The sequence below is a fragment of the Helicoverpa zea genome, chromosome 3 (assembly GCF_022581195.2).
Source record: "Helicoverpa zea isolate HzStark_Cry1AcR chromosome 3, ilHelZeax1.1, whole genome shotgun sequence".
Taxonomy (NCBI): Eukaryota; Metazoa; Arthropoda; class Insecta; order Lepidoptera; family Noctuidae; genus Helicoverpa; species Helicoverpa zea.
This window is the reverse complement of record NC_061454.1, coordinates 8,376,835-8,392,299: the sequence shown is the minus strand read 5'-3', so window position 1 is coordinate 8,392,299 and position 15,465 is coordinate 8,376,835. Positions and strand designations below refer to the sequence as shown.

General features: G+C 38.4%; 1 protein-coding gene across 6 annotated transcripts in view; it reads right to left on the bottom strand.

Moving 5' to 3' along the window:
• LOC124645630 (neural-cadherin) overlaps window positions 1–15,465 on the bottom strand; it is a 259,856-nt gene that overhangs the window by 197,843 nt on the left and 46,548 nt on the right. For 5 of the 6 annotated variants that reach the window (XR_006986257.1, XM_047185444.1, XM_047185443.1 and 2 more), the window contains 9 exons: window positions 14,621–14,922; window positions 13,739–13,875; window positions 11,879–12,095; window positions 11,466–11,634; window positions 10,073–10,923; window positions 9,753–9,944; window positions 7,952–8,142; window positions 4,523–4,712; window positions 3,761–3,943 (listed from right to left, as the gene is read on the bottom strand). Coding sequence is in view for 5 of the 6 variants with exons in the window: in XM_047185444.1 (XP_047041400.1) it covers window positions 3,761–3,943; window positions 4,523–4,712; window positions 7,952–8,142; window positions 9,753–9,944; window positions 10,073–10,923; window positions 11,466–11,634; window positions 11,879–12,095; window positions 13,739–13,875; window positions 14,621–14,922 (2,432 nt within the window). In the remaining variant the exon portion in view is untranslated. Of the gene's footprint in view, window positions 1–3,760; window positions 3,944–4,522; window positions 4,713–7,657; window positions 7,840–7,951; window positions 8,143–9,752; window positions 9,945–10,072; window positions 10,924–11,465; window positions 11,635–11,878; window positions 12,096–13,738; window positions 13,876–14,620; window positions 14,923–15,465 lie in introns of those variants that run through there. The other variant, XM_047185447.1, reaches the window with a different exon arrangement.

Sequence of the window (15,465 nt, the reverse complement as noted above, 5' to 3'; positions counted from 1 at the left end):
TTAATGCCTGGACCGATCTCTCCAGTAGCCTCAAACTAGATGTGGCTGAATTTCAATATTTTACACATCAGAACGCCTTTTGGTTCGTTCAACTATCAAAGGACAGTGGGCAAAATGGCCCAAGTACTATGTGGACTTTCAGGAATTTATCATTCGACTATTCTAAGGCGACGAAGCTGTTAACGTCAGACAAAGTTAATCGCCGTTACTTCCACTAATTTATTTATCTAACTTGTGGTTTTCATCGGGAGATTTGTCCATACTCAACGAGCAGGGCATGCTATGCTAGGGATATTTTTGGCTTCCGAGACGCTACTACTCATCTCCGAGCATGACATTTAATATATAGATTAACAAAAAGCAGTATATGCCGGTTGCTGAAAATCTAAAAAATTGACAAACTTTGCGTGCCTTTGTCCATTTCAAATCGGATCGGATCGTGTTCGAAGCGGAGTCAAAACTATCATTTTTATATATAGTCAACATATTGTGACCTAAAACATACATTCCGAACATGGCTGATACAATAAAGTTACGAACAATGAACTCGTGTCTGACACAAAAATGTCGGTTCGTATATACCAAAAACCATGAATACCAACTAAATGAAATAAAACTGGTTTATGGCGTAATAAACAATTTCTTTCCTTTCATGTTGAACAATAGCAATGTCAATGCAATAGTATGTATAGCTATCTGACTTAATTATATGATATTGTAATATAGAAAAAGATCTTTTATGAGTACCTATCTAAGGATACTTCTGTTCTGATAATATAAAGAGGTAATGCTTGTGAGTTTGAGAGATTGTAGTACCGAATGTCTATTTTTATCCGGCTACGGAAGGTAGGTTCTTGGAATCGGCGCGAAACAGCTAATTCGTATTTAATTTAGGTATATAATTATGTAACATGCTCCCTTTGAGGTTCGCTAATTGAATTTGCAAATCCTATTTATAAAAATACTTTGTCTCTTCTCAGAAAGTACGCCACTCAGCCTGTCTTTGACAGCGGACTTTTACGGAAGTGAAAAACGCACTGCACGAACTAGTCCAAATTTCGTAGTCAGAATCTAGTACTATTCTAGTAACTTCTAACCCGTTTTAAGAAACGTATGGAAACCTGCACTGGAAAGTGAGAAAATATGGTCTGAGGTTATTCGGTGTCAATTCCGTATCTGATACGGCTACTTCGAAGGGAATTTTCTTCGATTCGGCCATATAGGTTTAAAGTTAGCTAGGTAAGCTATTGCAGGAATGCCTTTACGTGTAATCGGATCAGCTGAAAGGTAAGCATATAATATGGTACCCACATACGTGCAGTAAGTATAGGTATACTATTTATTTTCTTATGCAATTTCCTCTCTGAGGGCAATGTTGAGAGTATGTTAGGAAGTTTTCACACTAGCAGGTTTTGAGCTTTACTTTCTCGGTTGTGCTACGCGCTTTAGCACACACGACGTCATCCTTTGTACAGGATGTTGTCAATTGTTTGCCATCGTATTCGCTTGGCAACAACCGTACGAACAGAGAGCTTTGCACAAAAAAAGAGAGCGGAATATCCGCTAGTGTGGAGGCGCTCTCTCTCAAATCAAAGATTTCTGAAGCTTTGGTTAGGTACACACGTGTCATTAGGTCATGAAGAGTATGTACCTACCTTAACACGTGTATTTCAGGTCTATGTACCTACTTATATATTAGCTTCTGATTTCAAAGCTCTTTAGGGTAACAATGTCATGTTCACATTGACGAGTCTGTTCCTTTCATTCAATACTAACCGAATATTTTACGAAGTAGACCGATAAATACATCGATCACAAAAGCTTTTATTTTTGTCCTGACATGACTTATGCCCTACGTCCGTGAAATAAAGTGAATGTGATATGATCGACAGTCACTTTTAGCTACCTAGGTTTATAAATAAAACCTCAATTTTCGTGTTTCTACAGTACATTTGTACCTATTTTACTCCACAACATTAGAGAGGCAGGTAGTAAAGGTAAAAATAGCTGTTATGTACAAATATACTGCGTGCATGAAACTTATCTTATTACTAGCTTTTGCCCGCGGCTTCGCTCGCGTTAAGAAGTATTATTATTAATTAGGTATGGTTTTTGCGGCTTTACTTTTGTTTAGCGTGTGTAAAAAATTAGGGCCTACAAAACTTCTTTGTACACAATATTCTTTACTAATAGACCGTTTCTATAAACTTCAAACTTAAATGGGAATATTAATCCTGCTGCTATTAGTTCACACAATCCGCCATAAGTAGCATTTTTCATCATATCAGCAAAATATTCGTCAGGTGTTACATAGTTATCACCATTCCTGTCGTGGGTCATAATTGAAAACTTGCTCCAGTCATTAACCACATATTTGACAATTTCTGTACGCACCTCCATTGCTCTGTCTTGTGTTCCGTACATTAAATAAGAGAGAGCACGAAACAAACATGCACCGTCACCAACAATAGGGACGACAGTACATTCTTCAACTTCTCTATTAACGTTTAGATTTTCTTTAGCCATTTTAAAAAAAGTCTAACCAACAAAACCTAAACTTAAACCAAACGAAAACAAATCAAATGCCAAATACAACGCAGTCTATGACCAAAACGACTAACCAAAACAAAATGCCAAGAAAAGAACCGTCAAATATAATCCGCTAGAAATATTATGTTTATTATGTCAGTGAGGAAGGCAATCCGCAGCAACCAAACAAACAGATTACCTACAGTTCAGTTCGAAGGTAATTAACTGGCGGAGAATCTTAACACCGCGATTCAGAAATGAGACGAAAATGCACAGCGCCATCTAATAGCGGTAGGCAGAACTTCTCAACATTTAGAACTAAACATTATTTTGTTCGTTGCATTACGTACTGATAGGTTCAAACTAATACATTTTACATCCTTCATCATCCCTTATTTTATCACCCGTGGGGGTTGAATGGGGGTTGAATTAATCAAAATCGTATTTAAGCGAACGTCATCATAAAATTCTGATTCGTCATCAGGACTTCTTCATAAAATCTAAGAAGATGTATACAAACTTTTATCCCCTATTTTATCCCCTTAGGGATGGAATTTATCAAAATCCTTTTTTTAAGGGTTGCCTACGCCATAGTAGCTTTATGCATGCAAAGTCTCAGTCCGATCGGTTTAAAATTGACAAAGTTTCATACAAACTTTCATCCCCTATTTTATCCCCTTGGGGGTAGAATTGATCAAAATCCTTTCTTAGCGGATGCCTACGTCATAACATCTACCTGCATGCCAAATTTCAGCCCGATCCGTGCAGTGGTTTCAGCTGTGCGTTGATAGATCACTATGTCAGTCAGTCAGTCAGTCAGTCACCTTTGAGTTTTATATATTTAGATAGGTTTGCCATAATTAGGTAAGTAACTCGCAACTGATATGAGACGTGATCAAATTTTTTGACTTTCCTGGCTGGCTATCCACTGACGGTTGCGGGAAGTAAGAAGGGAGAAAATAATCCAGTAGGATCGATTTTTTTACATTTCATACAATCATGTGCAATCCTATTTATTGCTTGATATCTCTGCGTTTTGCAGCCCATCCTATATGGATATAGCCATGTGGACTAGGTACCGTGCCATTAAGTTAAAAACGTTAAATATAAGGCATAAAAAGACACACAGAAGGATCTGTTTTCTGGAATGGATCTCTTTTGTTGGGATTTGTTTCTGTGTTTTTTACGACAGTTTTTTTTTTTTAATACTTAAATACTGATAAATTCTTACCTGATTGTTGGGGAAGGTGCCGTCCTTATCGATGGCGTTGACCTGCGTGACCTTGGTCCCGATGGGCTCTCCTTCCAGCACCGTCTCCTGCTCCCGTTCGGTGAACAGTGGAATTTCGTCATTCACGTCTTCAAGCATGATGTAGACCGTCGCTTCTGAAGCCAGTTGTTGGGCGCCGTTGTTCTAAATACAAAGATTTGAGTGAGTTCTTTGATTCAATATGGAAGCTACGGAGTTTCGGAGTCTAAACTGACTTATATGTGTCAGGAAGAACTAAAATGTAATTTTATTATTGTAATGAACTAAAATTTTGTTTCCAAAATCAATACAATAGCTCGAGTTCGAACGATAGCTAGAACTACTCACTTTGGCAATCAACCGAGAAACAAAGGCAACACTGAAATTAAAAACTTTCAGCCAATTTCACCGAACCGTTCAACAATTATGTCCGTTAACAGAATAAATTACATTTAACGTTCTCCAAACTCGATATTACATCCGACCACAAAATTATGTTGTACCGGTACAACTGAGCAATATAGAAACAAACGAACCGAAAATGTGTTAACCTAACAAATATTTGAATAATAAATGCGAAATTTTCACTAAAACATTTAGTTCGCAATTTCACCCAAACGTAAAATTAAATTAAATAAGACTAAAAGCTATAAACCAATTTCATTACGTCGTAAAGGTTCAGTGCTTCATTATTAAAACAACAGAGATATTTAATGCGGTAACATAGAAACATTATAAGCTCACCTCGACTCGGATGGTAAGATTATATTCCTTAATACTCTCATAGTCGAGTGGATGATTAACTTTTATATCGGCCCATGTAAATCCGTTGTCGGCCCTTTGTTGTAAATAGAATGTGTGGAATTTGTTAGTCTGGGCCGTGGAGCCGGGCATCAGTCGGTAAAACACGGTCGGGTTGTTCTCAATACCCGAGCTGAAAATACAATACACGCTGTAACAACACTCTTACATATCAACTTTAATATCAAAGGTACGGAACAAAAACATCTACTTTATGCACATGACGACACCAAATTGCAAATGTCATTACTTATTGATTCGAAACAAACAAAACTAAACAATGAATGCTTTATGGGGACATTGAGAAAATAAAAGTAATTACTAGATTTCTATGAAATTGTTGTTTAACATCAAAAAATATTAATGAGACAAAACAAAATAATAGCTGAAATTGGTAACTCAGTTACAGTTTGGTAATTTATAACTTTCTTGAGTAAATTAGACCTTCAGGAAGTAATTAAACGACCATTGAATTTGAAATTAATGTATAAATTAAAAACTAAGAATTGTTGTGCGTAAAGAGATTTTGATTCAATTATATAATTTCGTACAACAGCAAAAAAAATATTCGTAGGTAGTTTCCAAGTAATTAGAAAACAAAACTTCATAGGAATGATGCAAATAAAAGCATCCCAGGAATCCTAGATGGCTTGCTTTATCCGTTATTTTAGTGAAAATAGCAAAAGTTGGAAACCATTCAGCTATTGAACTGCACAGGAATAAATGGGGAATATGTATATTTTGTAAAAAAAAAATATCGTTATTTCCACGTATTTAGGAAGAAATCGACACATGTCTGAAAAGTATGGATCTGACACATGTTAACAAAAATATGTTTAACAATAGCTACGTATATTCGTATCCAATAACAATTCCATTCGAGCACGTCATTGTTAACGAAACTACAAAGGTATTAATTGACACGCTAATTGATCAAAGCGTGATTAGACGTTAAATGCAGTATTTGCATCAAACGATACACATAATATGTAGTTCATATAAGCAACTATAGGTAGGTACATAAATTAGTTGCAGCTCAACATTGACTACATAAAATGGAAACTATTTCAATGAACATGGAACAAAATGTAGTGTTTAGAACCAAATTAACTTGAAACTTACTACCTACTTTATTTATTTGGTGAAACGCGTTAAGCTGATTATAATTATAATTACCATTACCTAACTGTAACTGATTTACCCAAAAAGCTTCTGCTCCTTTTAAAACAATCGCATGTCAGGCGACAGTTTCAAAGGTAAAATATAATAAAATTTAGAATGGCTCTCATTCATGCCTCGATTTGAGGTGCATCATCGCCCAAGGCAAGGCGCTCGAGGCTGCCTCGACTTGAGGCGAAGTTGTTAAATTAGTAAGGTGAGTTAGTAATGGTTTCGTCTCCGTGTATTATGTGAGTTTGAAATGTGTTGTTTAGGACGAACAGATAGACTAGAGATGTGAACCAAACTTGCCATCGACCAGCACTCAGTGATTGATGCACTATGATATTGAACTAATTGCATAACAGTTACATTATATAGTTAATAGCCCGTGGCACATAAGTGATGCACATACATTTATATATTTGAGTATAAATCAGTTTTCCCTAAGATACTTACTGCCTCGCTACATTTCGTTTTTGTAATCCTAACGAAATGTCCCTTATCCATGTCAAAATTAAAACAAATCTATTTATTGGGAACGACAATACCTACTGGTATAGGTATTATGAAAGCGGAAAATTCCCGGATAGAAAACACAAACAGTGTAAAAATTTATCTATCTAAATAATTTGCCAAATAAATTATCCATTAACATAAGAAACTAACTAAGTTATAAGGTAAGGCTTAAGTAGAGCAAATGTATTTATTTTTTTATGAAAATAATCTTCCATTAGACTCAGACTTGACTAATATGGAATTTTAAACTATTTAGGATCCTAAGGAATAGGTACCTTTTTCGTTGCGGAAAAAGTAATAACTCTATTTAATCTCTAAAGAAAACCCTAATTCAACAACACCAAAATAAAAGAAATCGTCAAGCACTATTTCAATCAATTGTAATGAAGTTTAGACAAATTAAAAATAAACGATTAACAACGACCTACATCGATCTACAAACTAAAACAATTTTAAAGTATCTTTGAACATGCTAAGTCGACCCGTACATAGTTATCTCGATATAAAAACTTCGATATTACTCATAATGCACTGATGCCTCAGCCTACATGCAATACGATACACAGACTTTAATTATTAGATACCCATTCGATACCTCTCACAATATTGTTCAAAACATCTATTATTATCACTAGCATCAATTCGCGATAACTACATAGAACTGTGACAAAAAAGTACGGTTAATAAGTTTTTGTTACAATTTTAAGTTGGTAAAAACAAAGTGTGAAACAATAGTGATGTTCTAATAGATGTTCTTGAACAATGCAACAAAGTGTTCCCCGTTCCACGTAAGCAGTGAGCCCTTCTAAATGCACGCTGGTGAATCACGACAGTCCGTGTGTGCCATAACGATGCATTTGATGTTCACGGACAATGACAGTCACATCGTATTCTGATCACCAAGTGAGAGGCAAACGATACTGAAGTCGCGCGCGACGCACCACCACACTGCATTATTCCAACTGTCTCACATTAACGCATGAGAATAACCCAACTTGTTCCAACTAAACCACATAAAGAACATGAAGTTTTAAACTCATGCGACAATTCAAACAGTTTACCGTACGAAAGAGACAATTGCTGCCACTGTTTCGTATGAATCAAAACATCAAAATACAATAAACATTTTAATTTCGATGTTTGGACTCAAAATCGACAGCGCCAACAAAAGACACCTTCTACGATTAGAAAATGTCGCACCCTCTGGATCACCCTACGACTTGCTTGTTATGACCTGCACGTGAGCCCGACTATTTTGGCGGACCCCAATGTCAGCAATAACAAATGAAGCGCGGCGAGCCGAGGGCGCGGCACCGGTCGTGCGGGGGCAGCGCGGCGTGCACGCGGCGTGCAGGTGACGGGGCTGCGTGCGGTGCCCGTGCCGAACAGTTACCCACGCACCTTGCTTTCACGGACACCACTTTGGCGCCCACGGGCAAATTCTCTCGAATGTAGATCGGGCCGTACACCGTGTGGTCCCACACGGGGGGATTGTTTGCGCGATCCACTACGTCTATCTGGACCTCCACGGTTCTGGACAAGGGCGGGAAACCCTTGTCTTGAGCCATAGCCTCCAACTTGTACGTTTCTCGCTATCGGGGAAAGAGTCGATGGAAACAGACAAAACCACGTCGTTAGTAGTGTTAAGTAGTGGAGGTGCGGCGGGCCCGGAGGCCCGCTGCGCCTTATACCAACCTGGCTTTCACACTGGTCACTACGGTACCCACTGTGACATTCTCTTTGATGTGAACGGGGCCATACGTGGTCATGTCCCAGATGGGGGGCTTATTGTTCCTGTCTACCACGTCTAATTCAACGTCCACGTCTGCGGAGGAGGGCGGGTCGCCCCTGTCGGAGGCGCGCACGCGCAGTCGGTACCTGTCCCGCTACAGATACACGGGTCAGAGGTCAGCGGGGAGAAACAAAACATAACACAACTCAAATATAAACACATAAGTACTCATCGCTAATAAATAATCAAAATAATGAACAAAAATAAACTGAAGTAATTATACGGTTCACTTCCACATTATTGGCTGTTTGCAAATGTTTTATTCCACAGTATAATGTGCTAATAAAGTAAAAGCTTACACTCATCGTCTCACATTCAGTAAGCCAAAAAAAAATATAGAGGAATTAGGTTCTATGTAGAATATGGAATTGTAACATAATGTTCGGTCACGTCGTCTGCTCCCACTCACAGCACAGGCACTGTCGTACTTACAGTAGAGATCATTCCTCACTGTTGTAGCCAATATTAGATGGTGCAAGAAATAAATGGGAAATAAAAATGTTTATCATATCTTACAAGTTTCGTCTGTACAATAAGGAGAAAGACAAACTGTACATTATAGGTATTAGGTACTTTTTACAGTAATCAAACTAAACTAATCTTAAAAATTAAAAAAAAACGTAACGAAAAGCAGGCAAATGCATGCAGCTCTGCATACAAGACATGGCGGAAAGGTCAGGTTGTCATATGAATGGTTTGGTGACCTCTTAGTTACTACAACGAAACGACACTCATTGAAATGAATATATTACAAACGATGGACGTTACGTTAAACTGTACAAATTTGGAATCGCGAACGTTGCCCCTTTCACAGAAGGAATATGTCACAACTGGCCAGATGGCCAAACTGCCTTGCGGGCAATCTGACCATCTCAATTACAAACTAATATTATACAAATTATATTAATAGCACTGCTGCCCTGGAAAAAATCACAATTATCATGATATTACTATTGCACATGATGTTATATTGCATGAGTAGTCGTCTACAGCACTGCGCGGACGCGGCCGGGCTCGAACCGGCCGCCGCAGGAACTACCGCTGCGCAAAATAAAATCAGAGATTAGTAACAAAACATGTACATAATACATATAATATTGATAGGTATGTTAAAAGCGTAAGCTTCTCAAATCAATTAATCGATTAATTACAATAAAATAAACTTTGAAACTAGTTTGTGCGAAATATACAGAAGTGCTGTTACAGAAACTGTACATGTTTTAGAACTAAACATAGGTTTCAACGGTGAAATATTTACAGCAGTATCATTTCTGGTACAAGGTAAGTATTATACACAGGTTGTATTCATCTGTAAGATAGTTAATGCAAGACGGTGCTGCGGAAATAAATCTTAACGAAGATTTAGTGCGGAGCCGACGCTGGCGGCAACTCAAACTAATTGTGCTGCAAGAAGAACAAGCCCCCGACGGCCGCGGGCCCGCAGGCGCCGCGCTGCCGTTCAATGGACAACTACTCCTCACAGCCAGGATTTACCCCCTCCACAGCAATTTACAGCAGCGGTTAATTTAGAACTATTTACAGTTAAATTAACTTAAAGTATGTGCCAATTGAATCCTAAGGCCTGTAGGTAGCACTCATCCACCAAACTTTGTAGTAAAGTTGATCCCTTTCATTCGTCAATCTTATCAAATGCTCTCACCACGTGATCAGTGTGAAATTATAGATAAGTTAAAGCATACTTACGTCGAGAGGCTTCTTTAACACGATCCAGCCCGATTCGGGCTGGATCTCAAAATACTCAATATCGGCGGGGTTATAGGGAGCGCTCAAAGTATAAACGATGGCGCCGTTATTATCGGCATCCTCATCAGATGCGGATACTCGCAATATATTCGTGCCTATACTGGCGTCTTGTTTTACGTTCTCCACATATTTCTGCAAGACACATTATAATGACAGTCAACAACCGCGATGGATCGCTGAAATTCATGCAAACAAGAATCTAGTTGTGGTTTCATGCAATCTTGTGCTTAAACTACTGTTATGTACACTATAGTGCTTACTTGTCGGTCGAATAGTGGAGGATTGTCGTTAACGTCGGTGATCTCAACGGTAAATGAGCAGACACCTTCTAGGGAAGGTTCACCTTGATCAGTTGCTTTTACCGTCACAGATACAAACTTGCCGTCATCACCTTCTCTGTCGAATACCTTGTTTGTTGATACCTCACCAGTTTCTTCGTCTACGGTGAACTTTGTGCCTTTCTGATTCGGTTGCTGTACTATTGAATATTTCACTTGACCATTGACACCTTTATCTTCGTCAGTAGCGTGAACTTTTATAACAGGACTGCCATTGGGAGCGCCTTCTTCTACTTTTGGGAAATACGTCGGACAATCTTTGAATATAGGTTTATTATCGTTGACGTCTGTAATAAAGACGACAACGACAGCTGTGGAGGTGTGTATCGTAGCATCTCCATTGACGCAGCAGGCTCCGTCGTCCATAGCCGTCACATTGAGTTCGTATTTGTCTCTGTCAAGCGATATAGCCTTGTTGTGTAGTCGGATCACACCAGTGATTTCTTCGATTACGAATTGTCCTGAGCTCGTGCCGCCGCCGACGAAGCCAAACCTTACGTTGTCACCATCCTTGTCTGATGCGACGACAGTCGTCACGAGAGTGTTGGGCCCAGCATTCTCATCGACGTTGGGAGTGTACACCTGTTGTGAGAATTTTGGCTCTTCATCGTTCTTGTTCTTGGTATAAACCCTGACGGTAGCTGTTCCAGTTTTCGCTGGTTCTCCCTTGTCTTTGGCTGTGACTACAAACTCATAGTACGCATTGTTGTTGTCAGCGTCCAGTTGCTTGTTGTTTGTTATAATGCCATTCGAATCCACGCTGAAGTGGTCATCTGGAATAATAAGCAATTAATTTTATTATTAAATTCGTATCAGAAACAATGTGGCATATGTTATTCCACAGTATAGCCAAGTTCAAAGACCGATATATTTTTACTACATTATTATTGTCTACATAATGTGTACAAACATGTTAATCACTACCTAACCCTAATAATACAACAACAGGAAACAAATTATAAACAGTATAAACCTAATGTTCCGCCCTGAAATTCGGCAGCGGCATAAAAACGTAATAAGTATATAAAGATATGTACTCAGTTTAAAATCTCACAGCACATGTGTTCATAATAAATCCCTTACATACCGCAAAGTATCTATAAATCATATTTAAGAACCTATAATAGTGCGAAGTGCGAAATGTAAACAGGCCAACGACCTTTTGTTTGTAAACAGCGCCATCTAGCGACTCAGCGCATCTAACGTGAGTTTACACAAAAGTACACCAGATGGCGTTAGGAGTGGCGCTAATAGCACGGGCTAATGGACTATGAGTGCTACGGGCAAATCGTATTAGAGTAATTTTGTCTTTTACCTGAAACTAAGTATTCGATTTCAGCGTTCTTTCCCGAGTCAGCGTCCATTGCTTTGACCTTGAGGATACTGGTGCCTAGTGGTATATCTTCGTCCACGTTATGTGCTTGGTAGTCGGGCAGCTCGAACTTAGGCGCATTGTCGTTGACGTCGGTCACACGAATTGTTAGCTGGAAGATGGAAACAGAATACGGTTATTCCACATACTTCAGTAATTAATAAGTGTTTGATGAGTTTGCACGTAGGTACGACATAAATTACATAGCCGGCAAAGTGGTCAATGCGAAATGACACACGCTACAAAAAATGTGGCGCATGGCGTATAAATCCCCATAGCAAGTGGACTTGAAACCACAATTGTTACATAGACAGTTATAACAAGTTCTCTTTTTTTAAACCAGGCAAGGAACATACCTCAACAGAAGTAGAGAATCCTCCAGAATCTTCGGTTGCCGTCACCACGAGGGAGTACACATGGGGCTGTCGCAGATCTTCAAAGTCCAGTTCTTTAGCCAGCTTTACTATGCCCGAAGTTGGGCCAATGTTGAAGGTGCCGGCACCCTGGCCCTGTGCTTTCAGGGTGTAGCGAATCTCCCGGTCAGCAAACGACTTGGCCTTCACTGATATTATGCTGGAATAGAGGAAATAGGGGACTTAGTGGGAGGTTATTGATAGTGATAATTAAAAATTGTCAGCGTTAAGGGCTTTCTTAGTGCACCCTGAAAAAACCTAGGTATCCCTTGTTGGCACCTAGGTACTTTGCCATGCTGCAAAGTTTCGTCGTAAGTTTAAATTATATGATGGCGATAACTAATATGCGAGAAGCACAGTTTTGCTAAAATGCATAAAAACATTATCTTCAAAAAATCAGGAACGAAAACGCACTTTGTTTGTCTCTTTGCTTGTTTGCCGTGCTACCGATAGTCTCACTACTAAGTATGTGGCCTAATATCAAATTCAATGCGACAACAGAACCGCATAACAATTAACATAAAACGGCCGAATAATTAAGTAATAAAACCCGTAGTTTGTTTATTTCAATCATATTGGCGAGATAAACATCATAATAGCTGACCTAGTTTCGGTTATGAGCGAACATATGGCTGTTAGTGAAATTTCCAACAATTGAATATGTCACTGTATGAACATACGATTCATTTGTGAAGAATCAAAGATCAACATGTGTTTTCCAATGAAATGGCGAATCTTCCGCATGTTTGTGATTTGTAAGACAAATGAAAGTGTCGAACATTTGCGTGTCGAACTACTGCGGTTACAATTATCTGTACGTTCTTAGCTTTGCAACTTTGTTTTGGAATTAATACTTATTTACTTTCATTGCAATGTTATGAAATTTTCAATTCAAAACAATATAAAACCAGTCATCACATCACGACAACATAAATTAGGTACACCGTGGAAGATACCTACCTTCTGAATTCGGATTTTATAATATGAATTGTTCGAATATCAAGTATGCGTCATATTTTGGCAGCCGACAACGTTTTGTTATATAGTTTAGCAAATTAATGCTGGAAATTATGTAAAAAATCTACCTATTTATGAAAAAAAAAAACACACCTAGTAAATTTTATGATAAAAAATTAAAGAGATAACTGCTAATAATAAAATGTTTGTCAGCAAAAACAGAGTTGTAAATAAATACGTTGTTAATATCAATATCAATAACTTACGTCTATAGGAAAAGACAAAACAATTCGACAAAATTCGTCTACAACCAAGGTCAAGTATTTATTACGTCTCACAACAGTCATAACTCATATATAATGGAAAAACATAATAAACAAATACAAAAGATTTGTTCTCGGTAAAGTGTGACTACCGAATGTGGCCTATAAATCTCATCTTAATATTCATATATCAACCTTTCTTATCCAGGTTTATATTTATAGAATAAGTTTTAGTACATAAATAAGGCGAATGAGAGGAAGACCAAGGAAACGGTAAAGAGTAGACTTGGACATTCCTCGTGGACTGGCCACAAACAGCTGCCGATAGGGAAAGATGGAAAACTATGGAGACCTTTGCCCAACAGTGGAACAGCATAGGCAAAAATATATATTTTTTTTAATGACAAAAACAGATTTCGGGATAGTTACGAAAGAAGTGTGATGATGTGATAAGATTGAATGACAAACCGCGTAGGTAAAACAAAGATATCAGAATCAAGCACGCTTCACCATTGGTCCAAGACGTCAAGTCTTCATACAAAGCACTGGTAATGATAATGAATAACAAGGAAGAATTACTTACTCTGAGTCTTTCTTCTGGTTCTCAGCGATTTCGGCTTCATAGCTTGGCAGGTAAAACTGAGGGGCGCGCTTGCCACCTACAATACTTAGTCGCTCCTCGGGCGTGGATTGGAACCTCCTCTCGTCCACACGTCCGTTCTGAAATCGGTATTCGTTGCAATTTAGTCTTAAATAGATAAACAGTTAGAAACGACCTTAGTATATAGAGGAATGAACTAAGTGCGAGATTTCGACCAACCACCCTAGTTATAACCAAGATATTTTAATCTTACTGAGCTCACGTACTAAACCTAGGTTTAGTAGGATCCTAAATTTTAGAAAAATAAATGTGTTATCAATAAATATCTTCTAAAAAGTAGGTACTTTAACTTTCTTGTCTAATGGAAATAAAATATTGCCATCCATAAAATAATTTGATTCCGTCCAGAAATCTAACTTCAAAGAGATGGAAAAAGCCCCATAAAGTGGCGAGAGCATGACTCATAAAATGCTCTGTCATGTGCATAAAATATCAAATTACTTAATTAGGTCAAGCGTGGTTTCTTTCTGCGAAGTTGCCGCAATAAAGTCTGACTGCACATCGCAACATTTTATTATAATATACTTATTAATTTTCCTTCATGATATTTCATACACAGACATGAGGAAAACAAAGAAAATTACTACAGTATAAAGACTTCAATTAATAAGTAAAAATATTTCTACAGCTAGATGCAATTCGAAGTTATTAACCACCAGAAAACAAGAGGATCATCAGTCCATTTAAATTTTAATGAGGCCCACAACATTATTGCGCAAATTAATTGGATTTAATACAATGACCGATGCTTCTCCAATAAGTTTTAATTAATGGATTGCCTGTATGAAATATCTCATTACTGACCTGGTCCTCAGCCTTCACGTATAAAACATATTCCATATCGAGTTGGAACGGATCGGTTCCTCTGGTGCGTACCACGCCTGATCGCTCATCAACCTCAAACCGTCCACCGGTTCTATCTCTGACGATGAAGTAATGGATATTGTGGTCTGTATCAGGATCCCTGGCTTGGAGAGTGAAGACTGGGGTGTTGGGAGCAGCATTAAGCTGCACCACTGTCTGCATCGGCAGAGGCCGGTTGATGAAGTAAGGAGGCTCATCATTCACGTCTTTCACATGGATTATCACTCGCTGGTTGTCAGTATCTGAAAAACCATAACCCTTACGTTAAAGAGATTCCACAGAATACGCATTAACAAGTCAATTAGTGAAATCCTGTTTGTTTGAAGACCTCTTGGCAAAACTATCAAATTATTAAGCTATCCGAAGTGTACTTGAGGGTAATAAACCGCAGGAATTAATTAAGCACGCGAATGTGAAATGGGTGTTAGTTTCCAGCGGAATTTAGGACTCGCTCTCTTCGTGAAAATCATCATGCATTTTGCACGTGGAATACAGACATTTCCTGCTTAATCCTGTTAAAATATGGGCATACATTATATTATATGCATGAATCAACGCAGGCCTTTTCATTTTGAGGGAAAAAATGTGTTGTTAAGAGGGTATTGTGGAGTTTTGCGCAAAAGCGCTTGATAAACGGTTAGTGCGGGCTGGTGCAGCAGGTACGCCAGCGGCTGTGTATGCAAGGATAGTGCAGTTTTTATCTCGTTGTGTAGGGGACGATTCAGTAGTTTACACGGCACAGGCAGAGAATCCGCTTATCACGTCGCCAGGAACATTTTCACGCG